The 19,543-nt window shown below is 56.4% G+C and overlaps 1 protein-coding gene across 1 annotated transcript; it reads right to left on the bottom strand.

Moving 5' to 3' along the window:
• Positions 1-1,252: 1,252 nt before the first annotated feature.
• Positions 1,253-19,276, bottom strand: PLXDC1 (plexin domain containing 1). The gene is made up of 14 exons (XM_050330731.1): positions 19,228-19,276; positions 17,736-17,863; positions 15,345-15,488; positions 15,009-15,078; positions 14,462-14,584; positions 14,035-14,153; positions 13,712-13,811; positions 12,714-12,809; positions 11,352-11,433; positions 9,228-9,285; positions 7,974-8,109; positions 5,953-5,988; positions 5,111-5,265; positions 1,253-4,053 (listed from the first exon to the last, which is right to left on the bottom strand). Exons 1-14 carry the CDS (start codon positions 19,274-19,276, stop codon positions 3,934-3,936), a joined length of 1,416 nt encoding a protein of 471 aa, XP_050186688.1. The 3' UTR covers positions 1,253-3,933.
• Positions 19,277-19,543: the final 267 nt, after the last annotated feature.

Below are 19,543 nucleotides of genomic sequence, written 5' to 3' on the forward strand. Positions count from 1 at the left end.
ATATAATGGAATATATAGAAATGGAATATATATAATGAAATATATATAATGGAATACATATAATGGAATATATATAATGGAATACATATAATGGAATATATATAAATGGAATACATATAATGGAATATATAGAAATGGAATATATATAATGGAATATATATGTAATGGAATATATAGAAATGGAATATACATAGAAAAATAGAATATATGTATAATGGAATACGTGTTTAAATGAAATAGATAAATATAAATATGTGGAATATATATATATAAATTATATGTTAAAATGGAATATATAGAAATATGGAAAATGGAACATACGAAATGGACATTAAAAATGGAACATATATAATAAAGTGGAAAATAAAATGGAATAGGTATAAATGGAATATATAAATGGAATATGTATAAAAATGGAATATACATAAAAATGTAATATATATTTATATAAATATATCTATATAAATGGAATATATATATATGTATATAAAATTTATTTATATATCTGCAAGTACTCCACTCAGAAAAATGGAACAAGGCACCAGGAGAGGAGAATTCTTTTATCATGATTAAATTAACCCCTCTTTGTATTGTGTTAACACAGTTTCTCCCAGCCTGGAAAAGGCTCCTGAGGAAGAGGGGGATGAACAGGCTGTGATGGGCTTGGGAAGGTGAAAGGGAAAATGGGAAGAAGTGGATATATTATACATTTTCCTAATGGAAATAAATGGATATCTAAACCAGCAAATGTGTGGAGTGTGGAGGGGTCTCAGACAGTGACTTTTAAAGTGCTTTCTATATTGGAAACAATTTGGGGAGGCTGGTGCAGAGATCAAAACACTCAACCTGACCACTGTGAACAAGTCAAATGCTCTGAGGAAACTCCCCTGTGCGAGATGAGAAGCCTGGGGGCAAAAAAAACCAAAAATTAAAAAATCATCTCCATCAGCCAAGCAGAATAAAGGAGAAGCAACTGATAGTCTTAATTCAAAAGCTCAATTACAGGAGTTGTGAGCCCTGGGAACTCCTCCTGCTAATGATGTGTCTGTGCTAAGGCAGGGAAAAGTGCCTTAAAAAAAAGAAACAACAAAAAAAAAAAATAAAGAGAGAAATCCCCGTGTTTTTGAAGCCTCAATTAAAAGACTCCAAGATGAAAAGAATTCCCCATCCTGCTCCCGGTGCTCCCACACCACGGGCACTAATCCTGGATGGATGTGGGATAGGGGGGAGTTTCCTCTGGCAAAGCAAGCAGTCCAAAAGGAAGAAGGTTTTATTTCATATTCAGGCTCTATTCCATGCAGATAATCCATAGCAAATACACTGTAAAGTATCATACAAAGTAAAGACAGTTAAAGTGCCTTTAGTCCCTCGAAATAGTCCAACTGGGCTGGAAATTCAAGTATGTGGAAAATAGGCCTTTAGTTATTAAGAGAATAAATTTTTTTTTATGTTGAAAATGGGGGGGGGGGGGTTGAGCCCCCAAATTTTCCTGGGAGCAGAAGCAAATCCCTCCCTCCCACACCCCCCAAATCTGTGTTCTCCCAACACCCACGGACACTGAAACAATCCCAGAGTCCACCAGACTTGGTGATGGAAGAGCTGTTTTTCTCTTCCTTCCAGGCACTGGCAACGTTCCCCTTGGGTCTTTCCCAAGAGTTTTATGGGATTAGAATATACAGGAATATTCTCTGCTGCCTCAGGAGCTTCCCCAGGGTGGAATTCCAGCAGCCACAGGGTGGGGAAAGGCAGGACTGAGTATTCCCATTTCCCTCCTCAGGACGCAGCATCTCCAGGCTGGGCAGTGGGAGATGCCAGCTGGGCAATAAATTTCCCATTTGCAAGGTCTTGGAGATGATGAATTGGAGCTGGAAAACCCCACCTGACCGTGCCCCCCAAGCGGGTTCCTCTGGAGAAGGAAAACCAAACATCTGGAGCACGGCTATGGAAGAGCCTGGTTCGGTTTGGTGCTTTCCTTAAAGGGAAAAATTAAAATAATTTAAAAATAAAGAGCCTTTTTCACCCCAGGCACTCAGAACTTGGCATCTCCCTGAAGTTCAGGTGTTTCACAGAGCCCACTTCAGCCATTCCTGGGTTAGGGCACTTGGATGGTGTTATTTTCCACCTGGATCCTTCCTTAATCTCTGTATTTTCTCCTGGATCCTCCCAGGATCCTTTCTGCAGTCATTTATATGGATGCTCTCTACTTACAAAGTCTGTTTTTGCTTTAAATTCGCAGCATTTCAGGATTCTTGGATCCTTCCCAGCATTTCTAGGGGTTGCAGGGGAAGAGGAAGAACCAAAATCTTGCTGTTACCACGTATTCATGTTCAGAAAAACAGCAAAACCAAGGCCTAAAACCATTTGATTTAACAGTTAAAATGTAACTATTCGAAAAAGAGTGAAATGCAGAGAAAATTCCTTTTGAAAGGAGATCGGATTTGGGGCAAAAACTAGATGAGGGTCCAGGAAAAGTCTAATCTGGGGTCTAAATGGCACCAAGGATCCGAATTTATCTGCAACAGTCCTGGAAATGCAGCAGATGAGAAGGAAAACATCAATTAGACAGCCCCTGCCTTTGGCAGTGACACCCCCAGTGACAGCTGAAGCAGCCAGTGGATCAAATATGCACCAAACAGGATTATCAGGATAAAGAGCTGAGGAGCAGGAGAAAATGAAAAAAAATTAAAAGGGTGTTGGGAAAAGCCCCCTCAACCAACAGCTTTTTAGGGTGGGGGGGGAAACAAAATTTTCCCTCAGCCTGAACTGTGGATTCTCCCTTTCTTTACACCCAGTTTTGGGGCCCTGCCTGTGGAATTGGGCAGAGCAGTTTTTTGCAGGTTTAATCTCAAAATTCTGAGGGCTCAGAGGGAGGAGAAAACCCCGAGGAGGAGAAAACCTTTCCTCGGGGCTCAGGACCTGGAACCAAACCCACTCCTGGGGCTCATCACAGACACGATGGAACAAGATGAAAATCAGGGAAATCAGGGAAAATTGAGGGGAAAAAAATGCCACTGACTCAAAGATTTGATGTTAGCAAGGGGATTTTCAGATCTTCTGGGGTGTCCAGGCATTCCTTATTTATCTGAAATGGCCATGGGTGAGCTTGGATTTTCCCACTCTGTTCCCACTGGATCAGTGGCCATGAGGATGAATTTTGAAGGAATCTCAGGTATTTTTTTCCCCCCCCTACTCTCTGTCTCCTTTAGGGGAAGGGTCATAATTAGTCATTTAGCAAACTAATTAAAAGCCAAAAAGCGCCATCAAAGCCATTGGCTCACGAAAATCCTGGAGGTGACTCCTCTGCAGGGTTTTGTCCTTAAAATAGATCAGGATGCCCTTTTCTCCAGAGGAGGGGGTGGAAGGTGTTGCTCTGAAGGGAGAGTTGGATCCAAGGTGGTGGAGAAGAACCAGGACTTGAGGCTTCTGAGCCGTGAAGACAAAATTAAATGTTGATTAAAGGAGGCAAAGGGGGGAAATGGACAGAGATGGGGGTGAGAGGATGGGAGAGGAGCCCTGGAGAGCTGATCTTACCCCTCCTAGGCCACCACCACACCTGATTTTACTTCCCAAGCACTCCAGGAGAGGGAAGAGGCACCAACACGACATTCCTGAGCATTCCGGAGCCGCTGTGCCCCAAAAAGCTTCTCTTTTGCTCCCCAAGAACCTGCCGCTCGAGCAAGGTAAAAAGTTGGCTGCACTTTCCCCCCCACCACACCCAGGCTGGAGGCAGAGCTGCCAGGAGGATCCAGGCACATCCAGCCTCCCTCTTCCCTGCCCAATTCCTTGAAAAACTCTCCATTTTGGGTCTTTTTTTTCCTTTTTTTTTCTCCTCTCCTCGCTGTTTCTTCGCAGGTGGAACGCGGGAGGTTCCGACACGTGGGACGACGGGAGGTCCGGGATGCAAGGTTGGGGTTGGAATGGGGGGGGGATCGCTCAGCACTGCTCTGCTTCCACAAATCCCTCCTTTTCCTGGCTGGCTGCTTCCACCTCTGCGTAGCTGGCGTGGTGGGTGTGATTCCGGAATTTCATGGCAGGCCAGCGGTGCGGCCTCCGCTGGGGACAGAAAGGAGGGCACGTCAGGAGCTGGGACAGAGCCCTGATCCCCGATCCCGAGGGAACAACCGGGCCCTGGGAACACCAACAATGTCGTCCTGGGGAGAGGTCGAGTTTTTGTTTAAAAAAATGAGCTTTAAAGGGTTGATTTGGGCTTATAAAGGGTTCGTTGGGATGCACTGGAGGCACCGAGCGGAGCCACTAAAATGGGGAATGGGGAGGGAATGGAATCGGGAAGTGAAGTCTCCCATCAGCCTGAAAATCGAGGAGAGGCCATGCCTGGAGCAGCTGGGGATGCCCACGAGGGCAAGGGGCAGATCTGTGTCCCCTCCCTGCCCCAAACCAGGGCCAAGCACTGCCCTTTCCCGGCTGGGTGTGGATAAATCCATCGAACATTCCCAGTGGCAGGGGCCACGCAGATTGATCCTCTGCAGCCTCTCCCCTGCACACAGGACAGATGGAGGAGAAGAGCTCCAGGAAAAAGGGAGAAGGGAAGGCTGAGGGCTGAGTGTTGCTCATCCCTTGGCAGCAGCTCCCGTGCCAGGCTCCAGCCCACTCCCGGCTGCCTCGGCACCGGCTCTGGCTCCGGCAGCAGATGGGGATTGTTGGACCCCCCATCACCCCCCAGAATTAAATTCCTCCCTTCAGAGCAATCCCACACCCCTCACCCCACCTCCCCCAGCAGCTGATGGCATCCATCAGGGAAGGCTGACAATTTTTAGGCAACAAAAACCCAGCCGGGCGATTCAGCCGAGCCCCCGGGCCAGGCTGAGCGTCGGCTGCTCACGGAGCAGGGGGAAAGGCCTGACATTCCACGGGGGAAAACAGGCAGTGTGTGAAAGAGAGCGAAATAAAACTGGGTGGGAAGGAGGGAGGCTGAGCTGGAACAGCGTCAGCAGGAGGTTGGGAGATCAGCCATGACCGGAGGAGCACGGAAAGGGACTCGGATGTGAACCCACCCAAGGTGTCGTCGTTCCCTGCTCCCCTCTGGAAGGCTGGGATTGCTGTGGATGGCAGAGGGAGGGCAAAGCCTGCAGGGCTGGGGTTCTGCACTCACCTCGATGAAGAAGAGGGCGGCGTTGGAGGTGGGGTGGCTGCTGATGTAGATCCCAGCCAGGATGATCCCGGCCACGAGCAGCACGGCCAGGACGATCCCCACGATGGTGCCGGTGGGAATCGGGGCTGTCTTGGGAGGGAGGCTGCTCCCCATGCCTGGAAAACAGGATCCAGCTGGGTCTGGAGCAGTGCTGACACCTCAGCAACTGCACAGAGCTGCAGAGGGTGGATGTGGCAGCTGTTAACTGGGACATCACTGGGCATTTGGGAGCAAACTGGGAATAACGTGGATTCCAAAGGCTCCGTGGCCCGATCCTGAGCCCAGTTCAGCCAGCTGGACTTCCCTGAGCTCCTCCCAGAGAAAAAGCACACACAGGGCCTGACATCAGGGAACAGGGCTTGGATCCTTCCCAGCCTCTGGAATTGGGAAGAGCGCTATGGCAGCAGCTCAGTTCCCTGGTGGACAGAGCGGGGCTGGCCACGGATTCAGGGAACAGGGAGGACACTTTATATTTGCATTTTAGGCTGTTCTTTGGCCCTGCTGGGGAAATTCGAAGGGAAAAGGACTTTGTGTCTATGAAAATATGGCAAATAGAGGGAATTACGTGGAAGGAGAAAATTCCCTGTCTGAGAAGTGGACAAAGAGCAGCAGGGTAAAACCAGATCATTGCAGACTCTCACTTTTCACTATCTGGAATTGCATTAACCAGGGTGAGGACCACGGGAATGTTATCTTGATGACATCCCTCTGCTCTGGAGTTCACCTGCCCCCCCTGCTGACCACTGGCATCCAGGGAAAGCCACGTTCCCCTGGAGCAGGCAGGGAGGAGGGGAAGGGCTTACCCTCTGCTCCTGAAAACTGATTGAGCTTCGTGTCGTCTGAAAGGAGAAAACAGGGCAGAAAAAAAAATAAAATTAGGGGCTTTCTCCCACGTCCTGTACGTTTCCCACCTGCTTCCATCCCCCTGGGATGGGATCTCTGGATAGTTTTAAATCCCTGTTCGTGGAAGAGGGAGGAACACAGAAAACAACAGTGAGAGCGGGTGGGATGTGAATCATTTTCCTTCACCGAGGTGGCACCTGGAGCACAAATATCTGGGAAAAGGATCACTCAGCATGCTCAGAGTGCAAGGTTTGAACCATGAGTGGATGCTGGATGTGGGTGTCTGTGTTCAGGCCACAGCATTTGGAGCTAACACATCCCAAATAAATCAGGGGGACATTACACTGGGGGGGTTTCCACAGGGCCCCAAAATCCACTTCCATTCCTGGCCTAGCTCTGGAAGGACCAGGATATTTTGTGCAAGGTTTTCTTTGTCTCCTGATGGCCCCCACACCCCCACCCTCACCAGGGTGAAATCCTGATCCAGAATTCCCACTGCTCGGCTTCCACGTGCGCTGGAGGCAGCGCTGACACACGGCCAGTGAGTCAGACACGTCCACCAGCATCTCCAGGAGCAGATCCAGGGATTTGGGCTGGCTGGGGAGGACACAGATCCAAGGAACAGGGCTGGCTGGGGAGGACCTGAATCCAGGGATTTGGGCTGGCTGGGGAGGATGTGAATCCAGGGATTTGGGTTGGCTGGGAAGGATGTGAATCAGGGAGGACACCAAGGGCTGGGTCCCCCTGCTGTTCCTGATTCCTTTGCTCTCTCCTCAGCCCCAGCTCTCCTCCCTGATTGTTTCCTTCCAGGATCCCAAATTAACTTCACGCTCGGCTGTGTCACACAGAAAAGCCTCTTGCTTTTGTTTTTTTTGGGATTTTTTTCCCCCCAAGAACCGAGCTGGAAAACGCTCTCCCTGGTGGAGTTCCACCCCCCGCCCCTCCCTTTAATTGCTCCTTCCAAAGTCAGCCCTGGCAGCTCCATTCCCCCACCCGTGGCTGAAGGACAATTACCAATGTTCCCTTCTCTTTATCCTAATTAGCAGCCGGCGTTAGGGACTATTAAGCAGGGAAATTGGAGTGATACCTGCCGGGAGGATCCGAGGAGCCAGCCCCGTGTTAATGGGATTAGAGCACGGGGGTCTCCAGGGAAACTCCAGGGCTTTATGTGGAGCTTTCCGAGGCTGGAAGGAGCAGCATTCCCAAGGGGAGAGGGCAATCACCTGGATTAATTCCAGGCTGAGAGTCCTGGCAGCCCCTGAGCCTCCAGCTAAACCCAAGCCCAGGAAAAGCCTGAGCCCCACTCTGCAGGATTAACCCCTGGAGGAGGCTGTGGGTTCTGCCCACCATGGATTAGCTGCTGTTGACCTTCACAAATGGGTAAAAAAGATGGAATGGCTCCAAAACTCTTCCCACTGGAGGATTTCAGCCCTCCCTGTGCCACAAACCCCCCAGGCCTCACCTCTTGGCTGCCCTTCCTTCCCTTTTCTACCACTCTCTGTCCTCACCCCTGCCCAAGGCAGGGCTTGGAGCAACCTGGTCTACTGGAACCATGGCAGGGGGTGGGACTGGATGAGATTTAAGGTCCCTTCCAACCCAAACCATTCCACGATTCCATGATCTGACTTTACAGATCCAGGGAATGTCGCTCCTCTTTTACAGAAACGGACTGGGGAGGGGATACTGGGAAGAAATTCCTGCCTGTGAGGGTGAGGAGGCCCTGGAATGGTTGATGTTCCATCCTTGGAAGTGTCCATGGCCAGGTTGGACGGGGCTTGGATCAACCTGGGCCAGTGGGAGGTGTCCCTGCCCGTGGCAGGGGGTGTGACCGGATGAGATTTAAGGTCCCTTCCAACCCAGCGATTCTCCTTCAAAACCCACATTGTCCCTGGATTCCTTTGGACAGGAATTGGCTCTGTGAGGCCCTGGAGTGCGGGACCTTTCCCAGGGATAATCCCCAGGCACGGGATGTGCCCCCTACCTTCGGTGGTGAGGCTGTCGATGAAGAGCGAGGACGGGGAGGGGGTGACGCCCTCGCTGCCAGGGGACAAAGAGCTGTCAGGAGGGGCTGAGTAGTGGCTGCCTTCTGCCAGATCCTCACAGGTCTTCTCATCTGACTGCAAGCAGAAGGGACAAGAGCTGTTTTTCCCCAGTTTTCCTCCAGCAGCAACGCCAGGGGAGGGCTGTGATGCTGCTGATGCTCCAACACTGCAGGGGGAAACAGGTCCAGAAGCGGCAGGAGAAGAGGTTGGAGAAGAGGAGGAAAAGTTTGGGAAGCCCTTAGGCAGGAACAAAGCACAAGGACCTGCCAGGGAACTTTGTGCATCACTGGGTGACCTCACACAGGCCCGGTGAGCTCCGTTTCCCTCACTCGACCCTCTGGGTAACGGGGAACAAAACTGAGTTTTCAGCAGAGGGGGAGGAAACAAAAAAAATAAAATAAAATAATCAAACCAACACCACACCAAAAGAAAAAAAAAAAAAGCCCAAAGCAGAACCAGATGTTTGTCTCCAGCTGATCTGTGTGAGACAAAGGAAGGAGTTCATCCAAGGAGGAGATAATTGTGCTCACAAGGACGAAAACAGGGCTCGTTCCTTCCTGCTTGGGAGTGAGTAAGAGTCATGCTCTGGAGGAGGAGGAGGAAAAACATCCCAGAATGCTCCAACTGCACCGTTTGGTGACTTCTGGAGCTTCCCAGCACCCAGAAAAGGCACCAGCAGGGAAAACCCTGGATTGGATGGAGCATCCTTTAACTATCCCAGTCCAGGCATCCTCTGTTAGGGGGGTCCTGCTGTAATGGGAAAGGGGTAAAGGGAAAAAAGGGATATTATCCTAAGGGAATAAAGGGATATCCAAAGGGAATAAAAGAACACCAAAGGGGGATAAAAGGATGTAAAGGGATATCTAAAGGGAATAAAGTGATATCTAAAGGGGTTCCTAAAGGGAATAAAGGGATATTTAAGTGGAATAAATGAATATCTACAGGTGTATCCAAAGGGAATAAAGGGATATCTGGAAGGATATCTGAAGGGAATAAAGGGATATCTAAAGGGAATAAAGGGATATCTAAAGGGAATAAAGGGATATCTAAAGGGATATCCAGTCTGACTCCAAACACCACGGGTCAGGCAGAGCTGAGCATTCACTCTTTGAGCTGGGCCATGGCCATGGATTCCCCTGGAGAGCAGCAGCATTCCCAGCACAGGAGCTGAGCAGGGATCCCCCCGGGCTCACCTGGCCACAGCCATAGGACAACCACTCCTCACGGTACCGGTCAAAGCCACTGGAGCACCTGGGGGGGTTAAAAGTGGGGTCAAAAGTGGCAGGAAATGCTCTTAGAAATCACAGCTCGTGATATCCAAGGTGACACCCAAAAAACATGGGGGGGTTTCCAGCACAGCTGCGCTGGAAGAACCCAAATATTCCCCTTCCCAGAGGAGGGGAAGGGTCAACACCACTCCTCCAGGGGAAAAGGAGAGGCAGAAAATAGGAAAAATATATGGCCTGAGTGTGAGTTTCCACTGCCTGGACTCTGTGCCAGGGCAAGGCCACGAGCTCCACGAGGCTTGCTGGGTGTTTTTTCCAGCAACATCTGCACAGGAAAAACACACTAAAGAAATTATAAATGACATCAGGCAAACAGCAGAGAGAGAAATCCCTGCAGGAACAGGGAATGGAACAGCTCCCTGACCTTTGGAAACTCTCAGGGGGGGGGGGGGGAGCAAAATCTGAACCGGGGGCGGGGGTTCAGGTCACACAAACACCAATTTACCCAACAGCCAACCAGGAAAGGAGGAGAAACCACGGAAAACTTCAGGCCCTTTGCTTCAAGTACAGTTCCTGTCACAACTGTGGGCTCAGGAGAGGCGAAAATACAGATTGCACTGCCCGAGGAGAGAGCTGGGAGGACTTCTGGGATGGACTCACAGAGCTGGAGCCGGGATGGAGCTCCAGCCCTGGAGCTCCCTGGGGACAGATCAGCCTGGCTTTGCAAGACCAAGCTGGTTGAAAGCCAGCAAAGGCTTTCTGAGTCTGTTTGCTCCAGCTTGCCAGTTTTTTTTCCACCTGTGGTTCCTGTTTGAAACCTGAACTCCTCGGGCTGAGCCGCGGCGGGAGGGACGGAATCACCGGGGCAGGAGGGGCAAGAGCAAAGCCCACCAACAGCTGGGGATTTGGGCAGATGGAAAAGGGCAGCTTGAAGCCTCACACTGCCAGAGGGCAGGGTTAGATGGGATATTGGGGAGGGATCCTTCCCTAGGAGGGTGGGCAGGCCCTGGCACAGGTTGCCCCCAGAGAAGCTGTGGCTGCCCCAGCCCTGGGAGTGTCCAAGGCCAGGTTGGAGCGACCTGGGACAGTGGAAGGTGTCCCTGCCCGTGGCAGGGGTGGGACTGAATGAGATTTAAGTTCCCCTTCCAACCCAAAGCAATCCACGATACGATAAAATCAGATTTTCAAAAGCCGTAAATGTGGAAAAATCAGAATAACCAAGTGCTTGAACCCCTGGGGTTCAGCCCAAACCAGACCCAGACGAAGCCACTGAACCCCAGGCTCAGTTTTGCTACCAAGGCAGAGGTGAGAACATCCCATCCTCTGCTCTGAAGCCACCACTGCCACTGAAAAATGACGTTCCCGTGGCTCACAACAGGCAGGGAATCGATGCTGATTTATAGGTGGCTTTGCTGATGGCTCAGGATCTTTTCCTGTCCCCTGCTCACACCCTGCTGGAAGGAGGGGGCTGGGGAGCGGGGCAGGAGCCCGTGCCTTCCTGGCAGAGCGGGATTTCCACGTGAGGATCTGTGTTATTGGGTCCCCTCCCCTGCCACCAGCTCCAAATAAAGAGTTCAGCACAACCTCATTAAGCTCCCCTGCTCTGCATGGAGCTGTTGGAGCTGGGGGAGAGCAGGGGGCAGGACCAGAGGCTCCAGTCACCCCAAAACAGGAGGGTATGTCCCTCCCAGCTGGGGTGTGAGGAGCATTCCCAGCTCCATGACCTGCCTGGAGCCTGTCCCAGCCCCCCTCCCCTGCACCTCTGTCTGATCCCAGCCCAGGTCAGGACAGGTTTTCCCCGTGTTCAAGCTCCCTGACAGAAATGTGAGTCCTGCTCCAGGTCTCAGCTTGTTCCTGGACCAAAAACCCCAGGAAACGTCCCCTTGCAGTGGCTTGGAACCTGAGACTGTGAGAGCAGGAGCAGCACCCAACTGACCCAGAACACAGCAAAAAGAAGGAAAATACTGAAAAAAATAAAAAACCAAACCCCAGCACCACTGACCCAGCCCCCAGCCCTGGCCCTGTGCTCCCTCCCCCAGCTCTGGAAAGGTGGGGGAGGTAGGGGGTGGGAAGGAAACCCATGCCAGGTACCTCTGCAGGACGTGACACCAGCTGCAGTTGAAGGTCAGCTCCGAGGTCACGCACGTTTCACAGCTCTGGTGCTGGAGACAGGCTGGCAAAGAGGGAGGAGAGACGTTCCAGCCAGATGCCAACATCTGTGCGGGCACAGGGGAGCAGCTCTGAGAGCCACTGAGCCTCCAGCCCAACCTGCCTGCCAGGGACCTTCTCCCAGTCCATCCATAAACCTCCAACTGCTCTGTTTAGCCGGGAATTCAACCCCCTGTGAGGCTTTTGGGCCTTTCTCATCATGCAGAGGGTGTTCCTGGGGAGGCAGGACCAGCACAAACAGCTCAACCCCCTCCCCAAGCTGAGTCCACACTGTGTGGTTCTGCAAGAACACCAACACTTGGTGTCCCCCTGTCCAGCAGAGATGCTCAGGAGGGCCTTGGCCTCTTCCAGAAGAGGAATCAGAGTGGGGCTCTCTGCAGCTCCCTGGCAGATATTGCTCTCAGCTCCCCAAACTGCCAGGGGCGAAAAAAAAAACCAGGCAAAACCAAACCAGCAAATCTTCAGGAGGAAAAAAAAATCAACAAAAAACCCAGAGTTATTGCAGAATGGTTATTTATGTTCTGCCTGCAATAACCTGCCTGCTGTTAAAATTGTCATAAAACACCCCGGGGAGAGCGTTTAGTGCAGCCCCTCCGTGTCTCCATGGCAGATTTACTCTCAGCCCGTATTTACCGGCTGCTGACGGCTCTCCCTCGTGCCCGAGTGTCCTTGGAGCCAGCCACTAAAAATGGGCCTGTTCCCCAGCAGCTCTCAGAGATTTCAGCCCGGTGTGGGGGCGTTGGAAATGCTTTGTGTGCAGACCCGGCGTGAACCGGGGTCCAGCAGGATGAGCTCGCGGAGCAGAGGGGAGGGATTTGGGGTGGGAACTGCTGGCAGTGGCAGGGAGGGAGGAACTGAGGGGTGGGAGGTGGTGAGCAAGGAGAGCCACCAGAGGGATTTTTGGTGGGGGGAAAGGTGCTGGTGGAGCACCAGGAGCGGCTCCATCCCGGCTGGTGGGGACCACTGAGCAGAGGGAAGGTGGATTTCCTGCCGATCCCTCCTTTATCAGCAATTCCTGAGCCAGCTCTTGAGCTCTGCTGCATCCCCAGCTAGGGAGCAGAACACCAAGGAGGGGTCTCTGCTGGCTGAGGTTGGCTCTGAGGGGGTTGATCCACGAGAGGTCCAGAGACAGCCGGGCAGGGGCAGGGGCAAACTGCTCCCTGCCAGCAGCAACCCCCTCCCTGCACGGCTCCAAGGCTCCCACCTGCCAGGCCATGCATGGCATCCCCCTCCCAGCACCCCAGGGTGGGATCCTGGCCGGGGAGGGGCCGGGGCTGCACTCACTGGGCAGGGGTGTGAACTCCACGGCCGACAGGCTGCTGATCCTGCTGGTGTCCAGCTCCACGCGGTGGTACTCGTAGATGGTCCGGCGCCGGGACTCTGCAACACCGAGCCTTGGGGTTAGGCTGGGCCTTAATTCTCCCCCCTCTCCCCCCCCCAAGAAGGGATTTACCCCCCATGGGCGTGGGGGAGGCCGGGGTTGAGGAAAGGCGAGGGTGGATCCAGACTGGGGGTCTGTGGGAGGTGAAGGAGGGGGTGGCAGGGCACAGGTCCTGCCCCCCTGTTTTGCCAGGAGGAGCTCAGGGCTCGCTGTCCCCTCTCCCTGACCAGAGGCTGTGCTGATGGACCTGCTCCAGCCCTGCTCTGCTCCAAACAAACACATCATTCCTCACTGACTCACGGGCTGGAGCCTCCCGGGGCTCCCCCCAAACCTCCCCCTTCCCCACCCCCCTCCTGCCCTGTCCCCTTCCCTCTCTTTCCCTTCATCCTGGTGGCCATCCTGGGCTCTATTCCGGATTCAGGCTTCTCCCAGAGGGTGGCACCAACCAAGATGCTCCTCTAGCATCCATCTCCATGGACAACCCAACCTCTCTTCCCAGTAGGGCCTCGTGCTCTGTACTCGGAGCCCAACAGACAAGCAGGATGAGCATCCTCCCCTCCTGTTTGTCCTCTGCACCCTCCACCCCTCGTTTCTCCACCTCAGAAGGCTTTTTCATGCCCAGTTCTTGCATCTCCTCTCCCCTCACAGCCCAGGGCAGGGCTTGGGAAGGCTGTGGGGTGGGATGGAGGAGCAGCTGTGGGGCGGGAGGGGAGGAACCACCCAGGCTGGCCCCGGTTCCTGCACAAACCGCTGTAAATGGATCATAAACCAGGGCCAGATGGCTCCAGGAATAACAGGGGAAAGCCACCAGGCTGGGAGGGAGGAGCAGGGTTGGGCTCCTCATGACTGGAGAGGCTGGAAGAGCCTTTCTGGGTTGCAGCTCATGTGGGCACGGACTCACCAGGCACGTCGGGAGAGGGGTTGAGAACCATGAAGGCATCAGAGAGCCCGGCCTTGACGGGGTGCTGGGTGGCACTGATCTGCAGGACTGGCACTGGGATCTGCAGCCAGGGAGGAGACGGGACAGGATGGATCCCAGCACCCCCCCCCAGCTCCTGGTGCTGCTGCAGAGGCCCCCAGGAACGCCCATACAACCCCAAACCCCCGCCCAGACCCACAGGGACCCCCGTGGGGACCCTCCTGCCCTGCCTTCCCCTGCAGGAGGAGGCAGCTGATGCCCCTGGGGTGCCTCCTGGAGGTGCCAGGAGGGGGAGGATCTCTCACCTCCTTGTAGCCAAAGACGATCCTGCCGGTGCTGTGCAGGGCTGCCTGGAAGGTGAAGCTGCCCAGGTCCTCCTTCCCCTGCAGATACACCTTGTCCCACTGCACCACAAAAACCGTCCCTGGGGTGGGGGGAGGTGACCAGAGCGGGTCAGGCTTCTCCTCCCTCCTCATCCCTTGGAGGTCCATGGGTGGAAGAGGATGGATCAGGCTGGTAGCCTGATCCATCCTCTTCCACCCATGGACCTCCAAGGCACCTCATCCCCCAACCTCCAGCGCTCTGCTCGGAGCAGATCCCCTGACACCCATCCCAAACCCCCCCAGGGGGGATGACCAGCCCAGGGTGTCCCTGTTTGGTCTCAGAGAGCCGAGACTTGCCCAGCTGGATGAGGCAGGAGCAGGGGCAGGGGCTGTGCAGGGCAGGACTCACCGTTGTCCAGGTACTGCACGGTGGAGTTGCGGGAGTAGCTGGGGTTGAAGTTGGCCATGAGGGGGGCGATGTACTGGGTGGCCGTGAGCATGCGGTGGATCACGTCCCCCACGAAGATGAAACCTGAGGGGGAAAGAGGGTGAAGCAGCACGGACTCAGCCTCACCACCCCCAGCACCCTCCCTCCCTCCCTCCTTCCCAACTTCCACCACCCTGCCCTGCTTTATCCACCCCGCCTTTTTAACCCCCAGCATCCCCTCCTGGATTTCCTCCAGCTTTGTGTGACACCCCCACCCCCAAAACTGCTGGAGGACGTGAGGCTCCAGCAGCACCCGACTCCCCAAGTAGCAGCAGGGCAGGGGGAGATTTGGGGGTGCAGGGAGAAGGTCAGAAGGGCTGTAGCCCCTTCTCCGAGCTCCCTGGGGCTGCGGGGTGAGGTCAGAGACAGCACCAGAGCCGTGTCCAGCTCTCCCTGCAGGAATCCCACCATCCCATCCCATCCATCCATCCCATCCCATCCCATCCCATCCCATCCCATCCCGACTCACCGCCCGTCGCTATCGTGACCTGCCGCAGGAGGTGGCCGTAGAAGGGGAAGTCAAAGGAGAGGATGATCCTCTGCAGGAGGATGAGGTGAGGTGAGGTGAGAACCACGCTGAGCCCTTGGGAAAACACCCCAGGGAGTGTGGGGGGGACTGCTCTGTGCCCTGGATGGTGCTTGGAGGGTGGGAGAGGGACGGGAGTGGGGTCCTGTGGGTGCTCATCCCCTTCATCCCCGGAGAGGGCGAGGGGCACCCAAACACTCCTCCTGTCCTGGGTGGGCTGCCAGGGGGACATGGAAGGGGTTCTGCTGGGAGAAGGGAGAGGGGAACGGGGCCGCTCACCGAGGCCTGGCGGTGAGTGTTGGAGAGGATCCCGTGGATCTTGGCTTGGCTCCCGTTGGCGGCTGCCATGTCCACCCACAGCCCCTTCCTCTGGGCCTCGCCGGGGCCGAACACCCGCGACACGTAATAGCTGTGGTTGTCCTCCTGCAGGGACAGGGATCATCACTCTGTGGGCATGTGAGCCCCTGAGCGGCTGAGGTGTGGTCTGGGCACAAAGCAGAGGTTAAATCCAGCCTGGAAAAGCCCCGGGGGGGATGCTGAAACAGCTGGAGAAGGCGCAGGGAATCCCACGGGACGCAGGGCTGGCCAGAGCGAGGGGTGACTCACGAGAGGGCTTGTCAACATTCCCGGGAAGAAAGTATCCCGCTCCAGAGCCAGGGGCTGGGAGCTGCAGCTGAAGTGACCACTGCAAGTGAAGCAAAACAAGCGGAGCCGTGGAAGCCCAGAGGAAATGATTAACCTTGGAACGAGCAGCGCGGGGAGAGCGGCCGAGACGCTGCTGCCAGCGGGCAGGGAGGATGAGGATGAGGATGGGGGGCACAGCAGGGGGAGAGGGACGTGGGATGTGTCACCAGGGCAGTGTCACCAGGGCAGTGTCACCAGGGCAGTGTCACCAGCCCTGCCGTGGCCTCTCCGATGGGGACAGACGGACTGACGGACACCCAGCTGGGAGCCATCGCCTGTCAGGGGAGGCCGCTTCACACCGAGGTGGGGGGCAGGATGGGAAGCATCTTAATTTTCCTTGGGAAAGCTCTGCTCCAGCGCTCCGTGCCAGCAGCTGGCACAGTGCCCCGCTCGCCGCTCGGCCCCATCTGCTGCTCGGCCCCCTCTGACCCCAAAGCCCCTCTTGAACCCCCAAAACCCCCTCTGACCCCCAGCATCTCCCCCCTGACCCGCTCCCAGTCCCACTCCCTGCACAGGATCCCGGGTGCTGGAGGCAGGGGAGGAACCCTCAGCTGGAATAAAGTGCTGTCAGAAAAATCCTCAAACTTGTGGTTTTTCCCACTTCCCAAAGTTCAGGGAGAGTCGCTGCACTCCTCAGCTCTTTCCCCAGCTCTTCCCCACAGGAATTACAGCCCCTGTTTGCTCCAAGGAAGGGGTGGATGCATTTCCCCTGTGGATGGGGAAACTGAGGCTGTGCTGGCACCTGCTGCATCCCAGCACTCAGCTCCCCATGGAAAACCCCCGGGATGCAGGGCCAGGCCGCTGCTGGGTGACAAAGGACAAAACTTCCCCATGTCCTGGTGTGCCCCCCTGCGCCTTCCCAAAGTGTTCCAGAGAATCCAGGGGGGAACCAAGCACAGAGGATCCGGCTGCCACGCTCGTGACCTCATCGCTGACTCACCGGGATGTTCTAATCCGTCACCTTGCTTTGGTTACAGCGGGAACTGGGAGAGGAGAGGTTTGGGATGCAGGGATAGGTGGGGGCAGAGAGAGACCTTCGGGACTAGTGCTGGGTCTCTGTACCCCTAAACCGGAATATTTTGGGAGGAGAGATTGGAAAACCCCTCCGGACCCTGCACTGGCACCTCCCAAGGTGGGATCCCCCCTTCTGCAGGTGGGACAGGGTGAGATGCACCTGTGACCTCGCCCATAGCCCCTGGAGCGGATCCCAAAGCCTCAGGAAATCACTGCCTTTTCCCCCAGGGAACCACAGGCACCGTCACGCCCTCCCTGCGGCTCCCCCGGCATCTCCAAAAACGCCCTGGTGGCCACCGGTGGTTTTGGGCTGGTTTGGGGTATTTTTAAACACTTCCACATTGAGACTTTCCTGGTCCCTGGCCCTTCTTCATCCCCGGTGGATGAGCTGGAGCTGGAGCAGAGTGGAAGCAGCCAGGGCTGTTCATCCCCTGCCTGCTCTGCCTCGGGGGCACCAAAAGCACTGGGACAAGTCACCTTCCACCAAAACTCAGCCACCCACACATCCCCCCATCCCCAGAGCTCAGGAAACTCCCCTGGCTGCCAAGGGACACACGGCCCTGCCACAAATAACCAGGAGCTAATTGAGAGCGGGTAATTAGGCACAGCCTGGCCCTGGAGAGCCGGGGGAGGTGTCCCAGGAGGTGACACTGCTGCTGCTCAACTCGTTACTGGTGACACAGGGACAGAGACAACCCACACACACACACACAGCCCCCATAAGGTTATCAGGGGACGGTGGCATCGTCCCCATGGCACACGTGGCACCCACAAGCAAAGCATCCAAAGGATTTCCAGCCCAGGGACCTGGCAGGGCTGTGGAGGCCGCAGGGCTCGGAGCAATCCCAGGGCACTGGGCTGTAATTATCCCCTGGGATGTGGGATCCAGCTCCCTGCCCAGCCCGGGAATAGCTCTCATGGTCGGGCACTGGCCAGATCCGGGCGGGGGGCAGAGGGGGGACCCCCACTCACCACGATCCGTGTCTCGTTGGCTGGCAGGGTGTCGATGGCCAGGCTGCCCCCGCCCAGGTCCTGGCTGATCCGGGTCCCCTCGGGCGTATCCCGAGCTCTCCGTCGCCCTTCGCTCCCGGGGGGGCGTCCTGGGGGGCACAGGGGAGGGGTCGGTGGGGTGCCACCCCAGGAGGGCACCCCCGGGACCAGCCCTGTCCCCCAGCAATGTGACACGAGTTTGGGGGGGTCTCAGCCTCGACAAGCAGCATCGCTGCGAGGATGGAGGGTCTCTCTGGGGTGGGGACAGGTGACAGTGACCCTGGCCAGGGGAGGAGAGCGGGGATGGAGGGCTGTGAGCAGGCAGAACACCTCCAAATGGCAGCCCCTGTGCACACCAGAGTGACCCCGGGGAGGGGGGAGATGCCCGAGTGTCCCCCATGTCCCCAGGCCATCGGGCCCCTCCCCACGGCTGGGATGGGCTCCGGGTGCCAGGGAAGACCCCGAGCATCCATTCCCAAAAGAAACGCGTCCCTTGTCCCCTCCTGACACGTCTCTCCAGCCCTTGGGGAGGCAGCGGAGGCCGGAAACATGACTCGGGGTTGGGGGGAGGGAGGAGGGTAAAAAAGCCATTTGGGACCAAATCTGCGGAGAATCATGAGATTCCCGGCAGCCCGGCGGGGCGGGGGCGGTGGGGACGGCACGCGCTCGCCCACGGGCAGGGACGCGTCTGTCCCCAGCCAGGGGACACCAAATCCCCCGGGAGGGGAGAGGGAGGGGGGCACGGGCAGCTCCCCTCGCCCCTGGGAGGGGGCTCCCACCTTCACCCCCCTGGGAGAGAATTGCTAATTGCTCCCTAACGAGCTCCGGGACCCCTCCCCGGGCTGGATTCCGTCCCCAGAGCTCCGGGAGGGGAAACTGAGGCAGGGGGAGCAGGGCTGAGCTGCACGTGTCCCACCCCACCCCCCAGGGGGGCTCTGGGCTTGGGGGTCACCCTCGCCATCCCTGGGGGTACCGGGAGGCCCAGACCTCATCCCCGCTGGTGGATGTGGGGTGCCCCAAGGAGCAGAGACCCCCACACGCACGAAAAGGCTCCCCAAAATCTCACCGGGTGGCTGCACCCACAGCCGGGACAGCACCAGTCGTGCCATGAGTGAGGGAATCCCGGGTGGGGGCACCCCACAGCCCCCTCCTCTGCCCCAGGGGGCTGCCCTGCACAGATGGGGGGGTCCGGCCACCCCATCTTCGCCGTGGAGGTGCTGGGGCAGGGGGGAGCAGGGGTGTGGGGGCGGGACCCCCGCGACAGGTCCCAGGGCGCGGGTGGGTGCACAGGGTGACACGCACCTGCGTGCTCAGGGGCACGACGATACCCCAGGGCACAGCAGCAGGGGGCACGGACCCCAGGGACCCCCGGCCGGCCGCCCCGGCAGGGCGCGCACGGCGCTGCCCACCCGGGACCCCTGCCGACCCCCGAGGTCAGGGTCCCCGCATCTCGCCCCCACCCCCCGGGCCCCACCTGCGCCCAGCGCCCGCAGAGCAGGAGCAGGAGGAGACCCCCAGCGCATGGTGGGGGCAGCGCCGGCTGTGCTGGGGGTCGGGGGCTCAGCGCCCCGCCATGGGCCGGGACCCCCGGGAGCCGCGCACCGAACGGAGCCGGAGAGGAGCCGGGCGGGGCCGGGGGCGGGGCCGGGGGTGGGAATAGGATTGGGAAGGGTTGGGATGGGATGGGGATGGAGGCGGCAGCAGGACCCCTGTGCTCTCGGGGGGCTCGGGAATATCCCCCCATCCCGGGCTGGGCTGGCGGCCCAACCCCGCAGCGACATCTCCGGGGT

Source organism: Myiozetetes cayanensis, unplaced genomic scaffold (assembly GCF_022539395.1).
Source record: "Myiozetetes cayanensis isolate MyiCay16 unplaced genomic scaffold, myiCay2020 scf44, whole genome shotgun sequence".
Lineage (NCBI taxonomy): Eukaryota > Metazoa > Chordata > Aves > Passeriformes > Tyrannidae > Myiozetetes > Myiozetetes cayanensis.

Bases quoted from the DNA above. Each gene is read 5' to 3' on its own strand.
- PLXDC1 (XM_050330731.1), bottom strand. From the start codon at position 19,276: ATGCGCTGGGGGTCTCCTCCTGCTCCTGCTCTGCGGGCGCTGGGCGCA. The intron at 12,810-13,711 runs GTGAGTCCGTGC...TCGGTGTTGCAG, and splicing joins CCCCTCTCCCGACGTGCCTG to AGTCCCGGCGCCGGACCATC. The intron at 4,054-5,110 runs GTGAGTGCAGAA...TTCTGTCCCCAG, and splicing joins CCGCCCTCTTCTTCATCGAG to CGGAGGCCGCACCGCTGGCC.